General features: G+C 41.4%; 2 protein-coding genes across 9 annotated transcripts; one reads left to right on the top strand and one right to left on the bottom strand.

Moving 5' to 3' along the window:
* Positions 1 to 35: 35 nt before the first annotated feature.
* On the bottom strand, positions 36 to 13634 carry wasla (WASP like actin nucleation promoting factor a). Of its 2 annotated transcripts, XM_077568711.1 has the most exons (11): positions 13121 to 13634; positions 9789 to 9923; positions 9633 to 9719; positions 8896 to 8992; positions 8293 to 8316; positions 5269 to 5452; positions 3907 to 3949; positions 3420 to 3573; positions 2186 to 2787; positions 2017 to 2125; positions 36 to 758 (listed from the first exon to the last, which is right to left on the bottom strand). In XM_077568711.1, the coding sequence occupies exons 1-11, from the start codon at positions 13223 to 13225 to the stop codon at positions 697 to 699; spliced, it is 1602 nt and encodes a 533-aa protein (XP_077424837.1). In that variant the 5' UTR covers positions 13226 to 13634; the 3' UTR covers positions 36 to 696. The 2 variants fall into 2 exon arrangements, with proteins under 2 accessions (XP_077424837.1, XP_077424838.1); XM_077568712.1 differs by lacking the exon at positions 8293 to 8316.
* Positions 13589 to 27188, top strand: iqub (IQ motif and ubiquitin domain containing). Of its 7 annotated transcripts, XM_077568701.1 has the most exons (13): positions 13589 to 15155; positions 15839 to 15892; positions 15967 to 16101; positions 16484 to 16654; positions 17433 to 17599; positions 17676 to 17831; positions 19032 to 19242; positions 20371 to 20546; positions 20615 to 20785; positions 22515 to 22691; positions 23538 to 23786; positions 25191 to 25376; positions 26497 to 27184. In XM_077568701.1, exons 1-13 carry the CDS (start codon positions 14483 to 14485, stop codon positions 26632 to 26634), a joined length of 2664 nt encoding a protein of 887 aa, XP_077424827.1. In that variant the 5' UTR covers positions 13589 to 14482; the 3' UTR covers positions 26635 to 27184. The 7 variants fall into 7 exon arrangements, 5 of the variants coding, with proteins under 5 accessions (XP_077424827.1, XP_077424825.1, XP_077424824.1 ...); XR_013294535.1 differs by having other exon boundaries at positions 17433 to 17831; positions 20371 to 20785; positions 22562 to 22691; positions 26497 to 26643; XR_013294534.1 differs by having other exon boundaries at positions 17433 to 17831; positions 20371 to 20785; positions 22559 to 22691; positions 26497 to 26643.
* Positions 27189 to 27758: the final 570 nt, after the last annotated feature.

Genomic DNA, 27758 nt, shown 5'->3' with positions numbered 1-27758 from the left:
AGTGGCACAAAAGAAGCGAGAGCGGCAGCACAACACTGGAAATAGGAACATTTATTGAAGTATACAATTTGGGATCTCCCCACACGGTTTTTTTTGGCCCGGCCGGCGCAGTCAAAAACTAAACGGTTAGGAACGCAACGACATCTTTTCACCGTCTACATTTTGGTTCACTGTTATTCGCTTTGCATAAGAACATGACGTCGCCACCTTTTCCGTGCGACAAATCGTATGCGAGAGAGGAGAGGAAGGCAAAGTCAGTTGCCACAAGCTCTTGAATGGTCGCGCCAGAACTTTCCGGAAAATGAAATATGATCGGACGAAGATGGGAAAAAACTAACAATGCTTGAGCAAATGAACGCCTCGGTCACATTTTTATGACAATAATAATAATAATAATCATGAAAAGGTTGCTTAACAGTAGCATTTTGGTCTCGGCGAAGGAAAATAAGACGACGGATTACTGAGTCTGCAGGCGGGAAAAACGTTAAGAAAAACACACACACAAAAAAACTAAAACCGCTGAAATGTCTTCACGATGTCGGAAGTGCGTTCTTAAGATGGCTGCCGAGCAACGAGAACGACAACGGGAACGAGGACCAGGCAGCCGCGCTCGCCGGAATGACAAGAATTTCAAAATGCAAACCAGTCAAAATAAATACACGCAAAAATTTGTACAGTTGGAGTCCGCTTGGGTTTTCAGTCGTCCCACTCGTCGTCCTCCTCAAAGTCTTCGTCCTCGTCATCGTCGTCCTCGTCGTCTGGAAACGGCAAACAAATTGTTTTCTCGGGAAAGGCAGGAGATATGTGAGCGCTCGCAAATAGGTGCAAGTAGAAATAAAATAAATAAAAAAAAAACATCTATACGACTTCCTGGACATCACTTTGGGAAAATATAGGAAAAAATAAAGAAATTTAGGACTTGAATAACATTTGTAAAAACTTTTGGGGAAATACTTGGTTATTTATGAAATATAGCACTTTTTTGGGATTGATGACATTTTGGAAAAAAGATTTAGTGAAATATAGAGCCAGCCATTTTGTGAAATATTGCACATTTTTTTTGTAAATATACAACTTTTTTTAAGCAAATATATGGACTTTTGGGAAATAAGACTGGAGACTTTTTTCAGAAAAAAAATAAAATATACAACCTTTGGGGAACTATTTTCAGATCTGACTTTTTGGAAATATAACTTCTAGAAATAAAAAAAAAACTTTTTGGGTGAAATACAAACGTTTTCGTAAATATGACACACAGAAAGAATTTTCTGAAATATTTTTTTTTTCTGAAATATAAGACTTCTTGGAAATATCGGACTATTGGCAAAGAGAACTACTTTTTGGAAATACTCCAGTTTATGTCAGAAATTCATCTTCTATATTCTACGCACGCGTGGAACTGCCAAAGTGGAGGAACCATTTTGGACCGGCGAGTACGTTTGGGCGCTTCCAGCGTATTTCAACAGGTTCAAATGTATTTGCGAGTACGTTTGAACGTGTTGAAATGCACCCGAAGGACCCACGAGGACGTTTAAACGTACTCGCCACTTGCACTTGTAGGCTAAATGCAACAAACAGAGCATATTTTCCCATCATGCCACAGGGTGACGTGAAAAAAAAAAGACTTTTTAAGGATTTGGCCCACAAAACAATCAGTTAAAAATGAAGTCACAAACATTGATTTTCATTGATAACTTACGATTTATTATGTCTGCAGTGCACGATTTAGGTTTATTTATTTTTTTATTTTAATTTAATTTAATTTTTATTTAATTTAATTTAATTTTTATTTTAAATTTATTTACTTTTCCCCCCATAATTCCAGACTTATTGACTGCAAAAATAGTTTGTATCATTTAACCTACAATTGGAAGGTGCTTGCCATCCAAAAATGTTGACTGAACATCGGCAGTTCCACACTTGCGTCATTTCTGCAAGTTTTGTTGAAAAACGACGTGAGCGAGGTTTGACCGAATTGCCGGCAAATGAAAAGGACGAGCAGGACGCCGTACGTACCTGACGAGTGGATGGCTTTGCTCCTCTTCTGCATGACTTCCATCAGCGCGCCCACGATGCCCGCGGTGGGCACCGGCGTTGGGGGGCCGGACTCCTGATGGTCCGGAACCTGCGGACACCGAGGTTTTAGTGAGGTTTCGGTGATGACATGATCACGTGCGGGCGCTACCGTCTTGAGCTGGATGCCCTGGCGTATCTGGTCCAGCAGCGCGTCCCGCCCGCCGCCGCCGCCGCCGCTGCTGCCGGGTGGCGGCTCTCTGTGGTTGTGCTCCACCTTCCTCAGCTGGGCACCGCCCCGAATCTGCTCCAGGAGCGCCGACTTCCCGGCGGGCAGCGGCGAATGAGGCACGTGGGCCCGTACGCCGTCCAGCTCCGGTGGGGGAGGGGGGCCCGGCGGAGGGGGTGGCGGAGGAGGGGGAGCCGGCGGGGCGGGGGTGGCAGAGGTGCCCCGACTGGCTGGGGACTGGTGGGCCAGCGGGGGAGGGGGAGGGGGTGGTGCTTGCGGGGAAAAGTTTGAGGGAGGCGGGGGCTGAGGGTGGTGGTGGGGGGTACCTCCCCTGGTGGGAGGAGGGGGCGGCGCACCCAAAGTTCCCGGCCTGGTAGGCGGTGGGGGCGGAGGGGCCGAGGAGGGGGCGCGGGACGGAGGCGGGGGAGGAGGAGGTGGGGCTCCGCGACTTCCTCTGGATGGGGGAGGCGGGGGAGGCGGGGCGGAGCTGTGTGGGGGCGGGAGAGGAGGAGGGGGGCCGCCTCGAGAGGGGGGCGGAGGTGGTGCTGTACGGGTGACACGATAGTCGCGTCAACAACAAATAACACAAAATAAAAAACAAGGTTTCTACTCGGAGGCTTTCTTACAAACTCGTGTACACCCACCTGCCTCTCACACATAACACTTAAGTAAAACCTGCTTGTGCACATGTACTCTCTCAGTCTACCCTTGGGCACACCCACCTTTTTGTATTTACCTCTCACACGCTGCTCTCATACATGCTCATAGAAACTCACCTACTCACATTATTCTCATCTCACACTCATACATACCCAGCCTCTTGTACACACTCGTCTCCCACACACACTTGTCAAACACAAAGACCCCCTCTCATACGAACTCACCCCCTCACACATACATTATTTATCCCCCCGCAGAAAACCCAGCTTTTGTTCCCGCTCTCACAAACCTGAAACATAAGAACTCACCTACTCTTGGTACACCTCCCTCGCTTGTGGAAAAAACTAAATCACCCTCTCACCCTTTCATTCAGTCATCCTCTTGCCATGCACACAAATTCACTCTCACACACACTTGCTCTCGTATTCACACTCACCTTCCTCATTGACACTCAGCCTTTTGTATAAAGTCCCCCTCACTCCGTTCCGCCTCTCACATCTTGCTCTCTCATACTGACCCTGCCTCCTAAGCTCGTTCTTGACGGCCTCCACGCCTCCTTTCTTCTCGATGAAGTCGTAGATGACCTTGGAGGTTTCTCTGTCTTTCAGCTGAGCCTCCGAGATGCCGCACATGTCAAAGAGGTTCTTCAGCTCTGGGTCCAAATTGTTCAGCTGGAAGGAAGGCAGGAACAAACGCGCGCGCACGCACGCACGCGGTTGTTTATTACACGTGGCAAGCAAACTGACCGACAATTCTTGTGTATCTGCTGTTGGTGGCGCTGTTTCAACATCGCAAACTTGTCACCATGACAACGAGTCACAACATTTTTGAACGATGTTTACATGGGTGACAACAACAGCTTATTGTTGAGTGATGTCATTGTGCAGCCACCACAGCACACACACAAAACCCTTGTTGTCCTGCCGTGTGTGTGTGTGTGTGTGTGTGTGTGCGTGTGTGTGTGTGTGTGTGTGTGTGTGTGTGCGTGCGTGTGCGTTACTCACATCAAAACCTGTGTTTGGATCCCAGCCCACGTGACCGATGTGCCTGGAGGACGAGACGAGACAATCAGACGGCTTGAACAATTTTAGGAAAAGATTATTATTATTATTATTAAGTATTTGAATTTTAATTCAAATGTCCATTTTCTTCAAATCAAGCATCAGTGCAATATGTAAATTCTTCTTCTTTCTTTTTTTACCCCCCCAAAAAAAAATGATTTTGTTTTTTTGTATAATAAAGTTAAGATTACACCTACGGATTTTTTTAAGGCCAATGACGATTTTTGACCCCCCCCAAAAAAACTCTTTGTCTTCATCTATTTAGTAAAATACTTTTTCCCATTAAATAATTAAGAAAAAAAAAGTTCAAAATGTCTAATATAGCCCTTTAGAATTTAGGAACACAACTTTAAGTGCAATATGAGGAAGAAACTTTCTTATCTTATGAGTAAAATAAAGTATGAATGGCTTAAAGTTGTGTTCCTAAAATCTCAATGTCTGTTTGCCATTTTGAGCTGAATGTTGTTGTTTAACTCATTCACTGCCATTGACGGCTATGGACGTCAAAAATACATTTGAACTATTTAACTATTAGTTTAACATTTTTTTTCCTCTTTTGTTAACAAGAGTATGAAACCCTAGAAAAAAAATATTGTACATTTAAAACATATAAAATCTGCGATTAATCGGGAGTTAACTTTAAGCATTTTTATATTTTAATAAAGGACTACTGAAATCAGTTAATTACAGATGATATGCTGAAATCAGATGATTTGGAAATTTTTAAATAAAAAAATTGGCTCCAAATGATTACTTGAGTTGATTATTAAAAATAAAAAAAGATTATTAAAAAAGTAGGGATGTCAGGCAAATAATTTTTTTAGTTTTAATTATTTGCACGACTTCACTAGTTAACTCACAATTAATCAGAAATGTTATATCTGTTCTAAATGTACTATTAAAAAAATCTAGGTTTTCTAGGGAAAAAAATGTTAAACTAATAGAAATAGTTCAAATGAATTCTCGACGTCTAGAGCCGTCAATGGCAGTGAATGAGTTAAACGGGCAAAAGTGTTTTATAAAATAAATGAAGAAGTTTTATATTTTCTTTCTTTCTTTTTTTAAATAATAATGAAAGAGTTTGGAAGTCGGCGGCCAATTTTAAAATCTTGCCCCGTGAATCCGGCTTAACACGGTTGCGGTTAATTGAGGCGCTGCAGCTGGCAACGCTTTTCTTTTTGAAATCTGAAAATGTGACATCAAAAGCATCTGACTTTTCTACACGTTGGCAAGTGTGACGCTACTGACTCGAGATCATTTAAGTTTTTTTTTTTTTGTGGAGTAAGAAAAAGGCTGTGCACTGACTGGAAGTTGCTGGGCGTGCCGATGTCGGCCTTGGTCAGCTTCTTTTTCTTGACTTTGTTCTTCTTGTCCTTCCTGTGACTCAGCACGTTGTTGACGTGGTACTGCGAGCCGAGGGAGTTGAGCAGACGCACGTTGTTGATCTCCGGGTTCTTGATGTCCACCGTGGCCATATGCAGCGTGGGGCCTGCGCAGGCCGCTTGAGTTACTACAAACGCATCGCAACACACTTGCTAATGCTAACAACGCTAGCAGCTTTGCAGCAAGGACGGTAGGCATCCGTCGACGGTGCAATTCCTCCGCGGGTGGTTAAATGCTAGGTAACCACATAATTACAGGTTGGCCATTTTTAATACAAAAAAAAAAAAAAAAAAAAGGGAAACTTGTTTCATGTTGTCACTATGGTAGAATTTTCAGTGGAATAAGGAATTGATTCCATTTTGGATGCAATGTACGTGGTTAGTGGTTAGAAGGTATGAAGCTACATGTACTTACTTGCACATATTAACTCATTCAAACCCCAAAACGTATATATACGTTTTTTTTTTTAAATACTTTGTCCTTCACTCCCCAAAACTTATTTATACGTTTTTTATGCATCTATTTTTATGCTAGAGCATACAGAAGGCTTTGATGCAGCGTCTGACATTAAGAGGTCGCTTAAAGCAATAATAGTTCTGACAAAAAACAGCCAGCAGGTGGCAGCAGAGTATAAGAGATCAACCAGGGCCATTTTGCAACAAGCTCTTTTTGCCGGAGTTTTTAACAGGTTTGTGAAGAATGATGAAACTTAATAGTAATAGAACAGAATATTCTGTGGACCTTGCAAAATCAGTCAAAATTCAGTAAAACAACCGGGAACGAAGGGGGTTGCTTCAGTGAAAATGGCTGCGAGTAAATGAGGTAAGGGCCCAGCAATTTGGTGTCAAGTAGTTCTATGTAATTAAGGTAGCGACATAACGAGTAATAAGATGTTAGATAGCTACATGCTAACTGCATGCTAAGTGCTCATCTATTTTTGACACGTTTGATGACAATTGGTATATATAATCCACACGCAGACTGCTTTAGTAATATTGGCATGAATCCTATTCATAAATCCAAGATGAATTGTTCCATTTGTCTGTGTGAACCTCATCGAGCTGTTCACCGAGGATCACTTCAAATGTCTTCACTCCTCCGGTTCCTCATAATCTCCACAAAGTGCAGCAGCATCATCCTTAATCCACAGCAGCTAATCCCGATCCAAATCCCTCCACGAGCGCCGACGCGTGATTTGCAGCAATCCGACAATTTGAAAATGTTTCATCTTCTACTTGATGGACGCATCATCGGACAAGCGAGATGAGAAGATGAGACACCTCTTACGAAAGCGTCAAAACGCAGTTTAGGTGTGATGCGTTGAGAGGCGGCCGGGAAAACGGACGCGTGCCAGAAGTGAATATTTGTTTTCTTTGCCAACCTGGCAAATGATTACCAGAAAGTAACTGAAGAGAAAATGCTATTATCTCGTTTGACTTCACTTTCCTTGAATCCAAACGGAAGGACGTTGATACCTTTTGCTCGCTTTTTATTTGGGCATCTTAATGAAGCTAAAACCATGTGCCCGCCCCCTGGTGGTTGGTTGGCTGGCTGACTACTGGTTGAGAAAACGCATAGCTTTTTAAATGTTAATATCGGCAGCAGTCAGGTTGTTGCATGTAATCGATCAAAAAAGTGATACTTAAAATTCAATTAACTCTGCAGACCTACTCGAGCCCAACTCACACTTAACTCAACCTTAAAACCATTCATCTGAAAACATAACCCTAAATAATTTCCCTGAACTCTAACCCATAAACCGAACAGTAAACCTAAAACAGAGGTCAACTGCATCAAACTTTTCATTTGTACCCGAGAAGTAGCTGTCAATCCCAAGAAGATTGGTGATCCCTGACCTAAACCTAAACCAAAATTCTAACACCAACTAAACTAAATCTACTGCTTAACTCGAACGCCTAATCTGACCCTGAACTTGACCTCCGAAATGAGCCACACTATGTTCTTTTTCTGGTATGATACAAACGTCAGTAAGATTTCAACTTTTGCCAGTTGAGCCGTTTCATCGGCGGTGCGTTTGGTGCTGAGCGGAGATTAGATGACATCACCGAATGTGTGGTTTGTTTGTCAACAAGTGCCGTTGACGCTCACCATTCACATGAAAACAAAGTGGCCTCTTTGAGATTTACAGATTAGCCACACCAACAGAAGGTTAGCAGGTTAGCCTGTGCGCCGCATGCTGCACAGATGGAGTGACTTCCCGCGGCACGGATTAACCTGCACGACACGCAGCCCTGCGCCACTCGGTCAACACGTCACCACGTGCGACGCACAGCCGAGCCAAAACCATTTGTCCCTTAAGGGCCACCGTACATTCCTTCCGTTTGTTAGCGAGCAGGATAGCACAAATGTCACATAAGCCATTTTATTGAGTGTTAAGAGTTGATTTTGAATTTTTGGACTGCTCGCATTAGGGCCAAAAGGGCAGTGACCCAAAAGATCCAGGAGATGGCGCTAGTCACAGCTTTTAGTACAAACTGCTCGTTCGTCCCTTTATGGCCACCGTACCTTTCTTTGGATGATTCCTAGTAAGCAAATGTGCGATGAGTCCATTTTCTTTAAAAATTATTGTTCATTCTGTTTTTGTGGTTACTGGCCACTTATGAGGTGCAGTGACACGCCACATACAGCAGATGGAGCCCATCACAGGTTTTAGCATGGCGTGCTCTCTTTTGTGCCTTTAGGGACACCGTAGACCGTACCTTTCAGTACTTCAGGAAGTACTTGAATTGCTCCTGCCAGTATTTTCCAATGGAGAAAAATGCTTACAAAATGGAGGTTGACCAATTGTACTACTCAATTGTACCTCACACAGAATTTCGCACCCTTGAAATTTCCAAGAAGACAAGGTTAAAAAGTGGACTTGAATATTTTTGAGGGGATTCTGCATGAAAGTGACAAATGGCTGCCAAAAAAAGGTTAACGTACCATTTTTAGACACACCGTTTTTCTCTGCAAAACAAAACAAAATGAACACAATTACCAATGGAGTAAGGTTGATCATGAAGGGAGAAAGGCAGAAGGAAAAAAAGATGAAGAAGCAGAGAATACAATGAAGATGGAGTTTGAAGAAGCAAAAGTGAAGAAGAAGATGGAGGAGGAGGAAAAGAGAAGACTGCTCATTCATTCTGTGAAGCGTTTCTCCTTCACCAGGAACAACAAGGGTATGAACAGAAAGCAAAAAAGATGGCGAAGGAGGAGTAAATGATGAAAGAAAAAGATGGAGATGGAGTCAAAAGACAAGGAGGTGAAGCAACAAGAAAAAGACAAAAGGGGACCAGCAGAATGAAGAGAAGCAGAAGGAGGACACTGATAAGAAGACAAAAGACAATATGGAGGATAAGAAGAAGAATTAAGCCAATGCGGTCAATAGTCCCAACGCGTGCTCAGACGTTGGAAACGAAGAAGCAAGATGGCCCCCGGGAGGTTAGCGAGGCGGGACAGGAACAGGAAGTGGCAATCGGGAAATGGCAATAAGCCAGCGGGAGAGCGAGCGAGTCGTCGGACGCAAAACAAAGCGCGAGAACTTGCCGGTCTTGCGTTGCCTTCGGCCGAGCAGCTCGTTGACGGACACTCGGAAACGTTTGGCTTCTTCCTCGCTGGCGAAGTTCAAACCGATTTGGTTGCTCTGAAGGACACAAACAAAAAAAGCATTATTACTATTTTCACTAACACCGCTTACTTTCATAGACACCATCATTTTCACCATAACTATTTCATTACTAGTTTTTTTTTTTTTAACAGTATTATTCCCCTCCACCCATTAGGACTAATATTTTCATTAGCACCATGTCTTAACGAGTAGTATTATTTCTTCTATTATCAGTTAGGTATTATTTTTCCCATTAAAAAATGTCATAAAAAAGATTTTTTAAAACATTTTGTTTTTAACTAAAACTTTTGTAATATTCAGATTTTTTTTCCCCACAAAAAAATTCGGGTTAGTTTTTCTAGTATCATTTAGGTATTATTTTTAACAATTGTCATTATAATTTGTCACAAACAATATTCGATTTTTATCCCTTTATTTTCCCCAAACTTTGTTAATATTCTCAATTTGCATATTCTATCCCCCCCCCCCCCAAATTTTATAAAAATATTGTTTAGAGGGGTTCTTTGGTTCTTTGTCGTTGACAAACCCCTCCAAACAATTTTGCAGTATGTTTATTAGCATTTTATTTTTAGGGAGATTTAAAGGGGCAAAAACCATTTGCACAATTTGTTTTCATTTTTCACGATATTCCCAATTAGAAAGGAAGCCTACTCACGTCTCCCACAAAGGAGATGAAGTAGGACCTGGCGCAGCTGATGGAGAAGTTGTGATACAGCTCCTGCTCAAACATGGTCTTCCCCTCCTGCAACACAAACGCACGTCACAGTCAGCCCCTCGCATTGCGCAACATTCGGCAACCGCCGCGTCTCACCTTGATGTCAAAGACACGTATGAAGTAGGACCGCTGCGGGTTGTCTTTGACCAGACATGCCACTCCACAGCATTTCTTCAGCCAGCCGCACGTTCGGTCGGCGGCGTACACCTGAACCACCGCCGAACACAACGTCTGCAAAACATCACGTGGAATCGTGAGGACTGTTAGCGTGTGTACATGTCCACAGATCTTTGTGTGTGTATATAAAAGCACAAGTCCAAGAATGCTTGTTTACGTAACTTCAGATAGGGGACTACACAACGAGTGTCTTACATAGCGTTTCAGTGACATTTCGCTTTGTAAACCACAGTAATGACTAACAGATCCCTCTAGATGGCAGCGTTGCATCCCTTCAGGTTTTGAGTAGAAGATAAGATTAGGTGCTCCATCGCAGCTTGTCACATCAAAATGCCAACACGGAAATTGGGCAATATTAGGCACCTTACGCTAAAGCAAAGTACCTAAATATGCACGGTACTGTAAACAGAATATGTGCTGTGATATGTAGTACAAAGTGTATGTTGCGATTAGAAGAAATGATGTTACAGTTCATGCCATGAATGGGGAGCCTCACTGACGTTTGACTTAAGTCCAGAGGTGGCAAATCCATGTCCAGAAAGTAAAAACCCTGCCACAGTTTGGCTTTAACCCCTGATCCTAGCTAGCTAGCTGGCTAGCTAGCTCTCTAGCAGGTAAACGAGCGCCAACGGAGTGAGCTAGCTAGCACCTGGGGCTAAAGCCAAACTGTGGCAGGGTTTCTAGCTAGCTAGCTAGCTAGCTCTCTAGCAAGCCAACGAGCAGTCGAGCACCAATGGAGCTAGCTAGCTAGTATAAGGGGCTAAAGCCAAATTGTGTCAGGGTTTCTACTTTCTGGACCCGGATTTGCCACCTCTGCTTAAGTCATGCTGTTTGTTAGTCGCATATCTGTCAATAAAATATTTGTCCGTTAGAAGTAATATCTCACTCATGATTTTGTTGTTTTAAAATTCAAGGTGTTCAAAAGAAAAAAATATATCAACATCTTAGTCACACACACACACAAAAAGCATCAAAGTGACTGTTTTGCCTTCTTATCACAAAAAGCTTCTTTGCTCCCCTTTTCAGTAAGCAACTTGTGTTCTGGGTGAAACTAACCCATGTTCTAATTCTGATGACTGAATTACGGGAAAAGCTAGGAACATTTTTTTCTGGCAAAAGAAGAGTGAGTCTATTCTTTGTTTCGGTGTTCTTATTGTCAAAGAACACAATATTCTGTGGCTCTTGAAAAATCCATTAAAAAAACGGCCGGCAATATGGGCAATTTGTTTTTAAAATGGCCGCCAGTTACAAGTTAAAAATGACAACAAAAAATAGAAAAACAAAAACAAATGAAAAACACAGCATGAAAAAAGCTACCCCGGCATCAGATATGATTCAAAATTGTTAGATGCAGCGCTCAGAATCTACACTGCCCCCGATGGAGGGAGGATGAAATGCTACACCAACAATTGTCTATTCTGATTATGATCACATGGGTTGAGTTGCGTAATCGAGTGAACTGGCGCAACACAAGCGAAGGCCATTCCCACTCCAACACAAATATTCACAACCAACGTTTGTTTTTCTTTGAAAATACACAATTAACCAGTTAAATGGGTGGAGCGAGTAACAATTAAAGCAAAAGGCCAGCAACTAATCCTCTCCGGATGAGGATTACAAGAATTCACAGGGGGTTTAATTCCAATGGTCACAATGATTTGGGGGTTCTTCGCTGAGTGGGTGACCACTTCATTCGCTACACCAGCAATATTGTCCACTTTGGATTAACACACTGTCACAGAGGCATCATGTCCAGTACTGGGATGGTTTCCATTGCTAATAATTTTTTAAATACTAACATTTACCTCGTAAAAAGTCAATGCCAACATTTTCTTTCCAATATGATGAATGTGGCCCCACTATTCTAAACATGGCATTCTGATGAATATTGCGTTTGTGGAATGCGAGTTACGCAGCAAAATCCACCCGTTTTTATCCATCTCGGGAGGATCGGCCATTTTGTCACTTGCTGTCGTCTAAAAATGATATCGCAGTTACTCAGGACTCAGGTAACAACCAATCATGGCTCACCTGCTGAGCCATGATTGGTTGCTCCGCTATCGTGATTGTATGATGTTACCACAAGTCATTCAGCTAAAAAAAAATTGACAATAGTAATTCCATTTAAGATTTGAGATTATTTACAATAATAAAACCCTACTTATGTGTGAACATTTAAGACTTTTCAGAGATTGATTAACTCTTCGACTGCCAAAAACGTTAAATAACGTTTAGTAAAATCCTATGGAGGAGTGCCAAAGACGTTAAAAGACGTTTGTTTCCAAACAGAGGTGAAACTAACCATTTTCTATTGTTGATTACTGACAAACGGAATAAGGTAGAAACAAACTTTTTTTTCTGATGAAAGATGAGAGTCCAATCTTTCATTTGGTAGTATGTGTGTTTCCATAGTCCAAACACATCATTTTCTGTGGACCTTGAAAGATCAGTCAAAATGCTTAAATCGGCTGGCACCCACGGCATCCCTTTTCTCAAAACGTCTGGCAGTCAAAGAGTTAAAGACATTTCATTTCCAGTTAAGACTTTGTTTTTGGATTCGATGCCTCTGAAGATGTTTCAAGACTCCACAGAAACCTTGGAATTTGTGGATGGAGAAGCGTGTCGGAATGGGGACGGAGCCCTTTCGCAAATGCTGAAAATCCGCAAATAACTGTCGGTGAAAGGAAGCTCTCCGCTTATGAAAAGGGTCGAACTTTGGATCGTTGTAATTTGAGGATTATTTGAATTTCAAAATGTGATGAAATATTGTTTGATTGCTACAATCTGCCCGGTTTATATGCTAATCACAGGCAAAATCATTTGTAAAGCAAGTCTTTAGTACCTATTTGCATCGTGCAAATAGATGCCACAATATGTTAGCAAACAACCACTGTACAACAAGGAAAAAAGGGGGATCGCCACCGGCCTCAAAAGTAACTTCGTTCAAATCAAGATATTGATTTGATACACGAGCAAAATGAGCTTGGCCACGGACCGAATTCAACTCGTAAGGCAAGGCAGCGCTGATGCTGAACGTGTATTCGTAAGAAGAGAACCGCGAATAGGCGGGGGTTGCTCTATATTCCCAAAAGTCAGATTAATGAGGTGGGAAAAGTGTCAAATGGAGCAACTTAAAAAAAAAAAAAGTGTGCTCGAGTGATGCAGCACATTTGAACGTCACTTGAGTTGCTCGGCTCATGTTTGCTGCTGCGCACGAGCGTCTTCGCTTTGCAGGTGCACCGCAAACTCACCGCGCATTTCCTGCCCAGGTAGCCGAACAGGCAGTCGTTCTCCTGCGGGGTCAGCAGCAGCGAGCCCACGTTGTGGACCCGGCGCGGCAGCGGGTGGCTGTTCATGGTGTTCGTGTTGTTCGTGGAGGCCCACAACAACAAGAAGGACGCGGATGTAGTCCGAGGAAAAATAAAGGGGGAGGGAAAAGCCAATTTACACGACGTCCATGCAAGCTGCTGCGGACGCTGTGGCCTCCATCAGCCGGATCATCGCCGCCGATTTGCGGCCAGGCTTGGCTGACTTTGGAGGGCGGCCAAGGACCGGGCGTGTCTACTTGGACTACGCTCGCTTCACAAAACGACCGAATTCCTGTCTTCGGTGAGAAATAAGACCCCCAAAAATCGCCCCTGGTTGGCGTCTTTAGGCGAGGAAACGCGAGACTTGCATCGTTAAAAGTGAAGCAGCCGCAGCCGCCCGTGGATGCGGCCGTCCAACATGGCAACTACATGGAGCGTACCACTTGGGCGGATGAGCAGAGGGGAGTTCTACGAGGCGCTATAAATGTCCCGCGGAGTTTAAGAGCAAAAGATTGACTCAAATAGCTCGTAAATCATCATTAATAACATTTCTGATTCGATAAGCCTACTCCGAGGGACTTAACCTAAGCTTGATTTTACTCATTCTTACTCCTTTTTACTCAAAAAGTGGTTTGGTCCAAGGACTGCAGCGCTCTCTGCGGAGGCAAAAACAGGGGAGGCGGAGCCGGCGTGGTGACGTCACGCGCACCAAGCAGATGGCCGCCGCCGTTTCGATGCAAATAAAAAGCCCCAAAAGTCCTAAAATATTAATCGTGTATTGTTCATAACCGCTCGGCGAAATTGACAAATGTAAAGTGCAGTTTCATGACGAATAACATGTGCAGGTTCCCTCGCCGATAGAGTGTCATGTGGCTTGAAGGGGAATAAAAACATGAAGGCAAAACAGGGTTTACACATCAAATTAAACAAACTTTATTTTGATTTTCAAAATACACAAACGTGTACTTGTAACTCCTTTCTCTGTATTTGGAGCACATAGTTCAGCAATGTTACAACTATATGAAATACGAACCAAATCATACTATGCATAAACGAAAAATTCAAAAAATGAAATCATACTTTTTTCATTTCATTTCTAATTCGTCATGAAACCTGACATATTTGCCTTACGTCACGTGTTGTTACGACCGCGGCGGCGATCTAATAAAGAAGAGGGGGGAGGGAGGTTTGCCACGTGGTTACTATGGCAACGTGTAAACTGAAGGCTTGCATGGTGTGGAATGAAACTGCTTTTGGTTGACAGCTGGCTTAGTCGACACAGAGCAGAACTTTAAATAAAATAAAATGGCAGAGCAGGAGGGAGATGCAATCATTCCTCCAGAATCAGAGGAGAATCAAGGACAACCAGTCGGCGAGGAGAACCAGACAGAAGCATTGCCAGAATCCGAGGACCAAGGAGAGCAAGGGAACCAGGATGAGGCATTACCAGGAGTAAGCACCACTGAAAACCAAGGAGAACCAGGAAATGAGGAGGAGACATTAGGAGCAAGCACCTCTGAGGACCAAGGAGAACAAGGGTACGAGGACGAGACATTACCAGGAGTAAACACTTCTGAGGACCAAAGAGAGCCAGGAAATGAGGAGGAACAATCAAACGAGGCCTTACCAAATAATGACCCAGGAGAAGCAGGGAACCAGGATGAGACTGCTCCGAGTGTAAACATCTCAGAGGACCAACTAGAAGCAGGGAACCAGGATGAGACTGCTCCGAGTGTAAACATCTCAGAGGACCAACTAGAAGCAGGGAACCAGGTAGAGACTGCTCCAGGTGTAAACATCTCAGAGGACCAAGGAGAAGCAGGACACCAGGAGGACACCATATCTGTGGAAAACACCTCTGAGGACCAAAGAAAAGCAGGGACGAAAGAGGATCAGGAAGCTGAGACCGTAGCAGTAGGACAGCCCTCAGATGGAGGACCAACAGGTGAGGAGGAGCAGGCTAGCAGTTGGAGATCAGGTGAGTATGTGGCACTAAATGATGTTAAATAATCAGCCATTGAAATTGTAGCGTTACGGCATGCTCGCTCATTCTATTGATCTGGCTCACGTGAAGGTGGTTTGTTTGTCTCGAATCATTTAACTAGCGAATGCAGTCATTTATGTAACGGTATGAGTTCATAAGCGTGTACAATCGTGCTAGATGTTGATGCTTTGTACATGAAAATAATGAAGTTGTCAAATTAATCCTGGACAAAATATTCACTTGTTACTGCTGAAAAGTCAAGTATCTCTTTAAACATTTCTTGACAATAATATGTTATATGTGATCTCACTAGTCTAAACATGACATTACATTTGTGGAATATGAGTTATGAAGCAAAATCTAGCCCTTTTGATCCATCTCAGGGTGCGGGCGGCCATTTTGCCACTTGCATCATCGCAGTTGCGCAGGCAACAACCAATCACAGCTCACCTGTTTTCTGAAGCTCAGCTGTGATTGGCTGTTACCTGAAACCTGAGCAACTGTGATGTCATTATCACTCGATAGCAAGTGGCAAAATGGCCGACTTCTGATATCAAAAACGGCTGGATTTTGCTGCGTAACTCATCTAAGGCAAAATTAACCCGAATACGGTATTTAGACGAGAGGGGCTGCGTAGAAGATGCGTTATGTCAAAAATTCTTTGTTCACGTGCGCAGATGAGCAGCAAGCTGAGGACAGCTCGGAAAATGAGCTCCAATCAACGGCAACCGGTGAGTTTTGATGTTCTTCCGTATTGTGAAAGTGTCGAGACGGTTGAGGGATTGTTTTGGTTGTGCGCTTCCAGTAAAAGTGATGTTGATGCCCGCCGGTCACGTCATGACTGCGACCTTTGCCACCGGCCTCAGCGTCCAGCAGCTCAGGCGCCATTTTGCAGACCAGCTCAATGTGTCTGCGGAGGGCCTCAACATTTCTCTCAATGGTCGCAACACATTTTTCTTGGACTTTCCTTCCTTCCTTTCTCAACTCAACGTTATTTAGAGAGCACGTTAAAAACAAGCATATCTACACGCAAAGTGCAACATGAAGTAAAAAAAAAAATAAAAAATTGCCTCCAGAAAGAATGCGGGTCTGAAAGGATTTGTCATTATTCACCGTACCTGTAAAAAAGAAAAGTAAACTCTGTACATGACCTACAATAGTTTTGATCATTTATTTTTTTGCCTATCAGCAGCTTGCTCGTACGTAAAAAGAGTCATGTATGTTCCATTGTACTTTTAAGCGTCATTTCTAGTTTGTAAACATATTTTTTTGTGACTAATGTTGACAAATACACAGCAACTTGTGTGCTTGTGTGATTTCAGGGCAAGAGGTCGAAGATGAGCAGAGCCTCTCGGAACTGGGGGTGGAGCCGCACAGTGACGTCATCATGGAGATGACGTCATCGGAGCCCGACATTCACCCACTGCTCGCCAGGGCCCGTTCGGAGCAGGAAGAAGATGAGCCCAACGTCATCAATGTCAGCCTGAGAACTGGTAATACAAACTTCTGTTTATTATTTATTTATTAAGGGTGTCAAAATGAGTAGGATCGCTTTGAGTTCACCGCCCCTTATTTGGAAAGCGTGTACTGAGGGAATTCCAGTCGCAATGCAGCAGACACATTCATGTCAAAATTTTACAATTATAAATGGAATAAAAATGCATATATTTTCCAATTTAAAAAATATGCAAACTTTCACATGTTATACTTTATGTTAAAGATTCAATAGCTCTTAATATAAAAAGAAAAATGTACTGAGCTGTCACCAATGTCTTACAAATGCAATTATGCCATCTAGTGGCAAAAAATGACCTCAACACAAATCAATATCATACTCGTTTTTTACAGTACAGTACATCTTTTTAATTTTAGCTCAATGTTATGAATTATGAAATGACTGTATCAATGACTAAAAGATGCAGCCATATATCTAATTAGTTAAAAAAATTATACTTTTATGTTCACAAGAGTATGAAAACTACAAAAAATATTTTATTGTACATTGAGAACAGATACAAAATGTGCGATTAATTGTGAGTTAACTATTGAAGTCGTGCGATTAATTGTGATTAAACATTTTAACCGCCTGACACCCCTAATTTCTTTCAAATCAAGACGCACAATTTTCATGTTGAAGTGATAGATTTTAGACATGTGAAGTTGTTGTCAAGATAAACTAGTTCAGTTTTTCTTGGTCCCAGTTTCCCAACATTTATTGAGCCAAAGCACATATTTGGGATTTTTGTACCTGACCTGCATGTGACGTTCCAGATGAAAGCGGCTCACAGGACGTGCCGGCGGAGAGCGGCCTGCGGAAAGCCTTCCTGGGCGGCTACAGGCACAAAGTGACGGGCGCCGAGTACCACCACGCCGCCGCCCAGACCCCGCGCAGGTGCAGACCCGGCAAAGGGGTGGACGTGGTCAGCCGCGACGCGCAGGTAGGCAAACCCGGACACAAATCTCAAGATGGTCGTCGTCGTGACGGCTTCATGAAGGACGGGTCCCGCACGTCAGACGGCGGAGCAGGTGTCTCAGACGCAGCAGTGCGCGTCCAGCGTCACCACGCAGATGACCACCGTGGGCTGCTACATTTCCAACATGGAGGACAAGCTGCTCAGCCCGGGATGCTACGTCACTGCCGACGAGTATCACAGCACCCGGCTCAACGCTGTGAGTACATTTGACGCATGAAAGAATACGTCACTGCTAAAATGCTAAAAAAAAAAAGGACTCTTGCTCCGCCCCTCACTTATATTTGAAAACGGCGCTCAAAGGGGGCGTGGCCTTGAGGGCCGTTGGGCTTACGAACGGGGAGAGGCTTGGCCGTGGTCTGGCCGTGATTGGCAGCAGCAGTGAAAACTACCATCGCAATCATTTGTATACTCGGACAAGCTTTGCTAAATCAGTGGCTCTCAACCTTTTTACAGCGTTGTACCCCCTTGTGAAATATTTTTTGCAGCCAAAGTACCCCCTAATCAGCGCAAAGCATTTCTGATTGAGGGGGAAAAAAAAGAGTGCTGTGGCATCATTGTCTGATTTATTCACCTTCGGAACTCTATTTCTATTTATGTGGTCTCTTGAACTAATTGGAAATTAATAAATAACTCAAATAAATAAATAATTATAAATAATGAATTGTGCACACACAAATTATTATCAACATAGAGTGTCTTTAAAAATAGCAAAAATAAATAAATAAACAATTTAATTGGAAATAAAGATGTGTGCGCATACAAATTGTCAACATAAAGTGTCATTAAAAAATTACTTAAATAAATAAATTATGATTTAATTGTAATTAAAGATTTGTGCACATACAAATTATTGTCAACATAAAGTGTCATCTTTTGGGATCCTAGTAAAGCTCTGTTCTCAAGAAGAACTAATTAACTGAATTGAAAGTTTTCAAGTGATTGACAGATGATTCTAGGTGGCAGATGACAAGTTGGGTCAAACCATTCTTGGTATATGGGGGAGACGCTCGGTTCTTCGTACACTGAGATTGAATAGCCTACTGAATATAAACTTCATTTTATGAACTTTTATTTTTCTGAAATATTTACAAATACTTTTAGAATATATTTTAAAACGTCACGTACCCCCTGGAGTGCCTTCACGTACCCTCATTTGAGAAACACTGTGATAAATAAACTCATTACTACTAGTCATTTTAATAATTGATTAATTTTTGGATTATTTTTACATTTCTTCGATAAATACGACTTTAAAAAATACATTTCTATCCTTTTATTAAAAAACTGGACATTATTTCAAATTGGCAGCACACAAAACTTGAAAGAAAAGCAGTGAACTCTTAACCTGAAGCGAGTGCATTTGAATGATCCGATGGCGTGGGCGTGTCCCCGGCAGGTGATCCGCCTGCAGGCGCACACCCGGCGCTGGCTGAGCTGCCGGGCGGTGGACCGGCTGAGGCGGGATCGCGACCGTCGCCTGGCCTGGCTGGATCTTCAGGAGCGCAGGAGGCACGAGGAGCGGGCCGAGCAGCTGCAGGACTGCCACAGCCGCTGGTTGCAACCGCGGAAAAGGGAGGACCTCAACCTGCTCTACAACGCCCTGGAAAGTAGGTGGAAGAGCTCTGATGAGGGTCGCATCATTAAACAGAACATTTTTGGCACACTTTCATTGAGCAACTCTTTCTGCTGTGTCCGCCTTGGCCACCTGGGGGCAGTATAAGGCCAACAAACAGATGATGTTGCTGTCATCTTGTGCAGCACAAATAATAAAACACATCATTGAGCTCGACCCACAGGCCTATATTATTTATCCTCTGCAAAGAACAACAAAGATTCCTCAGGCTTTTACTGAGAAGCTGAAACCATTTATATGTAGAGTGGACTGGACACCTGTATTACGTACGCTGCACCGAGGTGGCAACAAATAAATCAAATACAATTCAATGGTGGAAATGGGCTTCTGACGGTAACCCCCCCCCCCCCCCCAAAAAAAAAACATAGAAAGAAATATATGGAAGCATATTGCATTCACTTGAAAAAAAATCTCTGGAGTAATTTTTGTTTTTTCCCCCCTGTGTTATTTTTTTTATGGAGTTTTTTCCCAGTTTTTTTAAAGCATTTTTTTAAATTTGATTTTTGGAATACAATAATTTCTTCCTTTAAAAAAATAAATAAAAATCCCCTCACTATTTTTGGGAATATTTTTTTTAATATTTATTTTCAATTTTTCAGAAATATTTTTTTTGTTTTTCATTTTTTTTTCTGGTTTGTTTCTGTTTTATGGACTCTTTCGTTTTCTCTGTTCTTCTGAATACATTTTTTCCGAGTTTAAAAAAAAATACTTTCCCCCCGTTTTTCGGAAATTTGTAATGACTTTTTTCGTTTTATTGGAAAAACAGAAACAAAGATATGCCATTAAGTGTAAAATAAAACAATTAAATAACAACTCCGAAACTATACTCTGAAAAACGTTCTCCCAAGTGATTGCAATATTTTTCTATAGAAAGATGCTTTAAAATATTTATATTTGATTTTTTTTTCACTGGCGGGAATGGGCTTCCATACTATTTTCCTAATGTTGTTTTTTGGGAGGGGTGTGTGTGTGTGTGTGTGTGTGTGTGGGGGGGGGGGGGGTGCTGGAAAGGCTGAATGGCTGAATTCCATTCCTTTCAATGGCAAAGACGATTTGAGATGCCACAATGTGTTTAAATGGCCTGACTTGTGTGTCACCGAAGAGTGGAGGAGCGACAAGGAGCGTCAGATCAACGCGACGCTGCGAGGGGCCGAGAGGAAAGCCGCCCTGTGCTCGCTGTTGGAGCAGGAGACGCAGTACATCGCCACCATCGGACGTCACGGCATCGCCATCAGGAGCAACAACTACAACAAAGCCGTCAGGAAGTTCCTGGACAAGGTCGTCCCACTTGCAGTGACCGAACCGGTAGTTTGGAGTTTGCGCTACTAACAGCCAGTTGTTGTCAGTCGTCGGCGCCTCATCAGTGGCGGGCGGCGGACGGTCGCCTGATCGAGATGGACACGCCCGACACCATCCGAGCGCGCGAGCTGGGAGATCTGTACGACTGCGTGGCCATGTCGCCCGTCAGCCAGGAGCAGCGACTCGACGTCCTCCTCTGCCTCAAGCAGACTGTGGAGGTGACCGCACCAAAACAAAGACCAGTCCGTCAACTTCAAGCAACTGAACGGAAAGTCTCATGTGGCGCCCACACTTGATTGCGAAAACAGACAAAAAATATTCCCAAAAATAGATTACAAAATACAAAAACAAAAAAAGAAAAAATATATTAAAAAGAAAACTAAAAAAAAAACGATATATATATATATAAAAAATCTGAAAAAAAATTCTCCCTGAAGAACAGAAAAATAATTCAGAAAACAGAAAAAAATATTCTGAAAAATTGAGAAAAATCTATTACAAAAGACAAAAACATTCTTCTGAATAGTCCCAAAAATATATTACAAAATACAAAAACAAAAAGAAAAAATATATTAAAAAGAAAACTAAAAAAAAACTATATATATATATATATATATAAATAAAAAATCTGAAAAAAAAATTCTCCCTGAAGAACAGAAAAATAATTCAGAAAACAGAAAAAAATATTCTGAAAAATTGAGAAAAATCTATTACAAAAGACAAAAACATTCTTCTGAATAGTCCCAAAAATATATTACAAAATACAAAAACAAAAAGAAAAAATATATTAAAAAGAAAACTAAAAAAAAACCTATATATATATATATATATATATATATATATATAAAAAATCTGAAAAAAAAATTCTCCCTGAAGAACAAAAAATAATTCAGAAAACAGAAAAAAATATTCTGAAAAATTGAGAAAAAATCTATTACAAAAGACAAAAACATTCTTCTGAATAGTCCCAAAAATATATTACAAAATACAAAAACAAAAAAAGAAAAAATATATTAAAAAGAAAACTAAAAGAAAAACTATATATATATATATATATATATATATATATATATATATAAATAAAAAATCTGGAAAAAAAATTCTCCCTGAAGAACAGAAAAATAATTCAGAAAACAGAAAAAAATATTCTGAAAAATTGAGAAAAAATCTATTACAAAAGACAAAACATTCTTCTGAAAAAACACTACTGAAAAACAGGGGGGGATAAAAACAAAAAAGAATTCCGAAAACTATAATAGAAAAATATATTAAAAAAAAAAAAACACAGGAAAAATATTTCAAAAAACTAAGCAAAATTTATTTTAAAAGAAAGAAAGGGGGAAATGAATGTAAAAATAATACAGAAACTTAAAAAAAAAAAAACAAAGCCCACCAATTTTTTTAAAAATGGATGTAAATGTATGGCCGCTGTAGACCCTGCTTGTGTGTGTGTGTGTGTGTGTGTGTGTGTGTGTGTGTGATCCCCCCCCAGCGCCACCCAATAGTTGTGCCGCTGTCAGTGTAATGTTATCCAAAATATTTTGAAGATTGGTTCAATGAGTCACAGGGTTGACTGCACACTCTTGTCATATTTGTAAATGAAATACGATGACATCCAACACTGAATGGGTCGGCCTGCACCTCCTTTGAAATCCACCCAAATCACATTTACACCACCCGCACTACAACTAAGACCCGCTTTGAGCTGGTCTAAATTCTCGTCTGCTTTCACTCACCAAATCGTCAGGCGCGGAAAAGAAAATGGCGTCGGTGCACAGGGACACCCGGTCTGCCAAATTCCCAAACACGCTAAACTCGAAAATGAAGATGCGGCGGTTTTTATGGCGAGCTTTGGAAGAAGCCTGACGTGTGGTCGCGCCTTTCCATTCATAACGGACTGAAAGTTGAAATGAGATGATTGTGTGTCAAATCCTCACGCTGTGGCAGGAGCACCCGTGCCCGCTGACTCGGGAAATGGTGGATCTGATCAGCAGGGAGGAGGACCTGATGAGACGGCAGGTGAAGACGGCCAACCTGGAAGGTCTACGCAAGAGGCTGTGCACGTACTTCCTGCAGTTCATCCGCACGCCGGGATTCAACCCGGAGGTGGCCAAGCACCTCAAGGTGACAAAACGAGTCATCGGCATCGCCGCAAAAAGGCTTCGTTAATACATTCAGAATAAATTCATAAAGGCTTCATGCATGTCAAAAAGCCACTGGCGGTCAAATGGAAATATTTCAAGCCTAATTTAAGAGTTAGGTCATTTTTTTTACATAACAAATTCCCCCTTTTTTTAATATGATACATATTCATTAGTCTCATAAAGCCTATTTATTTGAAATGCATCATTTTCAGGTTTGTGTATTTCGTATTAATAAAGTATAACTACTTCAAAAAATTTATACATTTTTAGGATGACTGCTTTCAATTTCATCCCAAAAACTTAAAAATGTAAAAAAATGCACCAAAAATAAACATAAGTGTTTTTCACATGGCAGCATATTAATCGTGTATAGGTAACCTGATTATTATTGTTCCCCTTCATCTGACCATGAGCATGGATTTTAAACATAGGAGGGCCAAAACATGCCTTGTGAACATTAAACTGCACTAAAAAACTAACCACCGGAGGGTGCTAGAACTGCACAAGTGGACATTTTTGAACAGATGTCCCGCTTGTAATATCGAGACATGACGACGACAATATTGGGGCAGTTTTTATATCGCGATATCACGATATTGCCGTTAGCGTTGCATCCCTACTAAAGGACGCAAAATGGTAGAAACTTTCTGGCGAAAGAAGCGAGCCTACGATTTCATTTGCTAGGCATTCATTATATTGTCGCAGAACACAAAAGAAAGATCGATGAAACGACTGGCAAAAAAAAAAAAAAACTTACTAAAAATAAATGTATTTAGTAATAATAACATATTGAGAGCTTTTGCGAGTTTTGCGTTTTGCTTGGCAGGTGCCGCCGAGCCCGTCGCAGCTGAGGAACGACGTGTTCCTGTGCCACGGCTGCCAACGCTACCTGAGCTCGGCCCACTTCCGCTCGTGCGCCCGCGCTCACCTGAGCCGCCGCTGCCTGGACTGCGCCCGGCTCAAGAACGTCGCCGGCAGCCGCGACGACTTCTCCTGCTACAAGAACATGCTGAAGCGGCTGCGGGAAGCCGAGCTGCTCCTCAACAAGGACAACGTCGTTCCCTTCATCCTGCAGGTGCGGCGGCACAACGCCGACAATCAGTCGCTATTCTTACAACGCACGCCGGCGGTGTGATCAAAATGGCGGCACCGGCTTTTTACGAATCTGAAAGCCGGTACCTCAATTGAGCGGTTGAATATATCATATTCAGACTTTTTTTTTTTGTCTGCGAAGATCTTTTGAAACCTTTTACGAACCCTGACGAAAAGCCAAAATGAGCTCCATTTGCACGCATTTGTCGCTCAGTGAGATACAGAGAACTTTTCATTTATGGATTTATTCATTTTTCTATTAAAAAAAGGGATGCTGACACTGGAACTCCCTGTACTATGGGAACATTTTGCATTCACTTGAAAAACAAAAACATTTTTTTCCGAATATTTTTTTCTGTTTTACTGAATATCTTTTTCTGTCATAAAAAAATATTCCGAAAAACAGGGAATTATTATTTTTTTAAATCTGAAAAAAAAAAACCTCAGTAAAACAGAAAAAAATATTCAGCAAATTTATAAAAACTACTTAAAAAAACCCAAAGAAAAAAAAAAATTGTCAGAAAAACAGGAGGGCTTTTTTTAGTTAGTTAATGCAATACGCTTCCATACTACTGTACACTTTAAAATAATAATAATAACAATAAAATAAAAATAATAAAATTGTGCTGATATTTTGGAAAACTATTTACAGTATAAAACTTTAGGGAACTATTTACTTGCTTCATTTTTAATTGAGCTTAATACATGCTGATAGGCTTGGCTGCTCCCCACAAGTTTTGTTCGAATTTTTAAACAAAGCTGTCAATTAAAAAAAAATAATAATTGGGACACAAATATTTTCTCTTTTACTGCAAATGAATATCAGGTTGAAATATCGATTATCGGTCTCCTGGAATTAATAATCAGTATTGGTTTATCACTAGTATGCACATTAAATCTATTAAAAAAAAAACGTACATCATCTTTCTTTTTTTTTGCATAACAACGTCTCTCTGCGACGACGATTGCCGTCTTTTACGATATGGCATCAAAAACTAAATAATACTGTATGGACATGCTTGAAAAGTCAGAGACGACCTCATCAAAGTTGTACCGTAGAGAGAATCACAATGTCATAAATGATGCATTATTAGCACTACTTTCAAAGAAAAATATGAAAGAAAAAAAAACTCGAGCTAATGTCGTTTTTAGATTCAATGACATCAAAATACTCTGAAACTGTTGCTACTTTCTTGGCACCAAAATGTGCTGACCAGTCGAACGATTCAATTCAAAATGTACTGCATCAAAAAGAAATTCAAGTGTCAGTGATTCTTTGAAATGCCACTAGAGGGCGCCTGCGAAACGAACTTTTCAGAATATCTGTCTTGGAAAATTGAACAGCAGGAAGATTCCACACATTAGTTTCTCATTTGCATACGTCCAGGTGGAGGACATCCAGTACCTGGTAGAGTTCATCTGGGGGTCCCGCTCAGCCCTGAGCGGCACTAGCGACTTGTACAGCCTGGTCCTGGTCCGCTGGGACCGCAACAAGGACTGGAGCCCCTGGAACTGCGTCCTGCTCTGCAAAGACGAGACGGACGCTCACCTCCTGGTGGAGGACCTGCTCAAGGTGCCACACTGGCGAACGTGTGTTACTACCTCAAATTGAGGAAATCACAATTAGGGTGCGGCAAAATGAGTTTCAGTTCATTTAAAGTTACTTTAACGCCACTTATTTTTTTAAGACCGCCCCCTTACTTGGAAAAGCTGTACAGTCGCATATTTGTGGAGACTGGGGTCAAGTTGTATTTGATCATTTTCAAAATGTTCAGAATTTCACAAGTTACTTCATGCCTTCGAGATTTCATAGCTCTCAATATGAAAAGAAAAATGCACTGAGCTGTCACCAACGTCTTACAAATGCAATGATGCCATCTAGTGGCAGGAAAAAATGTCCTCAACACAAATCAATCACACTCGTTTTTTTACAGTCCGAGGTGGTCCAGAAAGTAAAAACCCTGCCACAGTTTGACTGTAGCCCCTTGTGCTAACTAGCTAGCTCCCTAGCAGGTATCCGAGCACCCGGGGAGCTAACCAGGGAGCTCGCTAGCTAGCAACTGGAGCTAAAGCCAAACTGTGGCAAGGTTTTTACTTTCTGGATCTGGATTTGACAATACAGTACATCTTTTTAATTTGAACTCGATTTTATGAATTATGAAATGACTATCAATGACTAAAAGTTGAAGCCATATTTCTATTAGTTTAACATTTTATTCCACTTTTATGTTAACAAGAGTATGAAAACACCCTCAAATATTTTTATTATACATTTAAAACAGATTTAAAATGTGCTAATAATCGTGAGTTAATTATTGAAGTTATGCGATTAATATTAATTACGATTAAAAAAAAATGGACATCCCTAGTTTTAATCATTTGAATTTGCAGGAGCGTATTTACCCTCAGAAGAGTATTGACTATTAGTATTAACATTTGTGATATTTCCGCAATGCACACAGTGTAAATAATAATTATATAATATTAATTAATTATTATTTTATTATAATGTTAGATATATATATATATATATAATTAATTAATTGAATAAAAATAATCTTCACAAATGAAATGGCAACAATCCAATGCTTTTCACCAAGTAAGACCGCCATTTTGACTCAATTGTAATTGTCCACACTGTAATTCCAGCATGATCATAAATCCAGTCCGCGAGTAACGAGCGTCTCCTTCAGGTGTACGACGTCCCCGTCATCCGCAGCATCGAGCACAAACACCTGCTGGCCCGCCGACACTACAACCAGATTCCCGGCATGGCCGGCAACTCGGCCAAAGCCGCCGCCGCCAAACGAGGTGCGCGCAAGGTGTGGTAGAGCGCCACCTGCCGCCCGCTCGGCGCCACCTTTGCGAGGAAGCGCGCGTCTCAATACTTTGGACATTCACGCTTCTGCTATGGTGTCACTCCGCCAGCGGGGGGCGCTACGTGCAGAAATGGCAGAAAGTCATCTTCTTTATGGGGAAACGGAAAATGTGACTTGGTGAGTGAGTGAGTGAGTGAAAGCAAAAGCCTACCGGTCTTCATTTGATTCACACGAAGGCGGTAAAGTCCTTTACAAGCTTGAATATGGAATGTAAACATATCAAGAGTATATTTTTGAATTTATGAGTTTGAGCCTTGTGAATATTGTCAGATCACAAATCTGCTTGAAATCAGAGTTATATCATTTCATTTTGTTAATCTGTATGTGATGGAAAATAAAATGTGAAGATTCAAAGTTGTTGTTTACGTCAATTGATGGTCAAAACATTGTTTGCTGCGTCAAATATTTCTTTTTGATAATCCATCCTCTAATCCGGCGATGTTTTCGTCTCTTTAGGAACGCTACGGAGGCTTCACTTTCTTAACTTGCTTTCTTTAGATGCGTTTCACTTTCCTCGGCAGACAGCCATATATATATATATATTAGTAACAACCAAGGTTATTTTAGTTAACAAAAACTAACGAGAAAACAAAAAATTCCAAAAACGAAATTCAAAAAACTAATTTCGTTAACAAAATAAAATAAAATCGAAAATGCTTTTCAAAAAACTAACTGAAACTACATTTTATGTTTACAAGACTAAGTCAAACTAACTAAAATAGCAAAATTGAGCTTCCTTTTAGTCTTTGGTAATTCATTTCATGCATGAAATCTTTTGGGATGATTTTAAATGTGATTTTCAGTTAACTAGAATAAGGACGTTTGAAAGTAAGGTCATTTAGCAGCAGCCAATAGAAAAGCACCTTCAGATGACGTCACTCCGAGGCCACAACCAAATGCAACGCTAGCGAAGCAATGAGTTACATTTCTCATTTTCCCATGCCGTTTATTAAATATTGCGCACAAGCAAAAGTGGCAAATCCAGTTCCAGAAAGTCAAAACAATCACACACAAAAAAAAATCACAGCTTGGCTAGCTAGCATCAACAAACTGAACTAAAACCAAGCATTTTTTAA

The sequence above is a fragment of the Vanacampus margaritifer genome, chromosome 6 (genome assembly GCF_051991255.1).
Source record: "Vanacampus margaritifer isolate UIUO_Vmar chromosome 6, RoL_Vmar_1.0, whole genome shotgun sequence".
NCBI lineage: Eukaryota > Metazoa > Chordata > Actinopteri > Syngnathiformes > Syngnathidae > Vanacampus > Vanacampus margaritifer.
Note: the sequence above shows the minus strand (reverse complement) of the source record. Positions and strands in the feature narration are given on the sequence as shown.

Bases quoted from the DNA above. Each gene is read 5' to 3' on its own strand.
- wasla (XM_077568711.1), bottom strand. From the start codon at position 13,225: ATGAACAGCCACCCGCTGCCGCGCCGGGTCCACAACGTGGGCTCGCTG. The intron at 9,924-13,120 runs GTGAGTTTGCGG...GATGTTTTGCAG, and splicing joins ACCTGGGCAGGAAATGCGCG to ACGTTGTGTTCGGCGGTGGT. The intron at 8,993-9,632 runs GTGAGTAGGCTT...TGTGTCCTTCAG, and splicing joins TCATCTCCTTTGTGGGAGAC to AGCAACCAAATCGGTTTGAA.
- iqub (XM_077568698.1), top strand. From the start codon at position 14,483: ATGGCAGAGCAGGAGGGAGATGCAATCATTCCTCCAGAATCAGAGGAG. The intron at 23,787-25,190 runs GTGCGGCGGCAC...GCATACGTCCAG, and splicing joins TCGTTCCCTTCATCCTGCAG to GTGGAGGACATCCAGTACCT. The intron at 25,377-26,496 runs GTGCCACACTGG...CGTCTCCTTCAG, and splicing joins TGGTGGAGGACCTGCTCAAG to GTGTACGACGTCCCCGTCAT.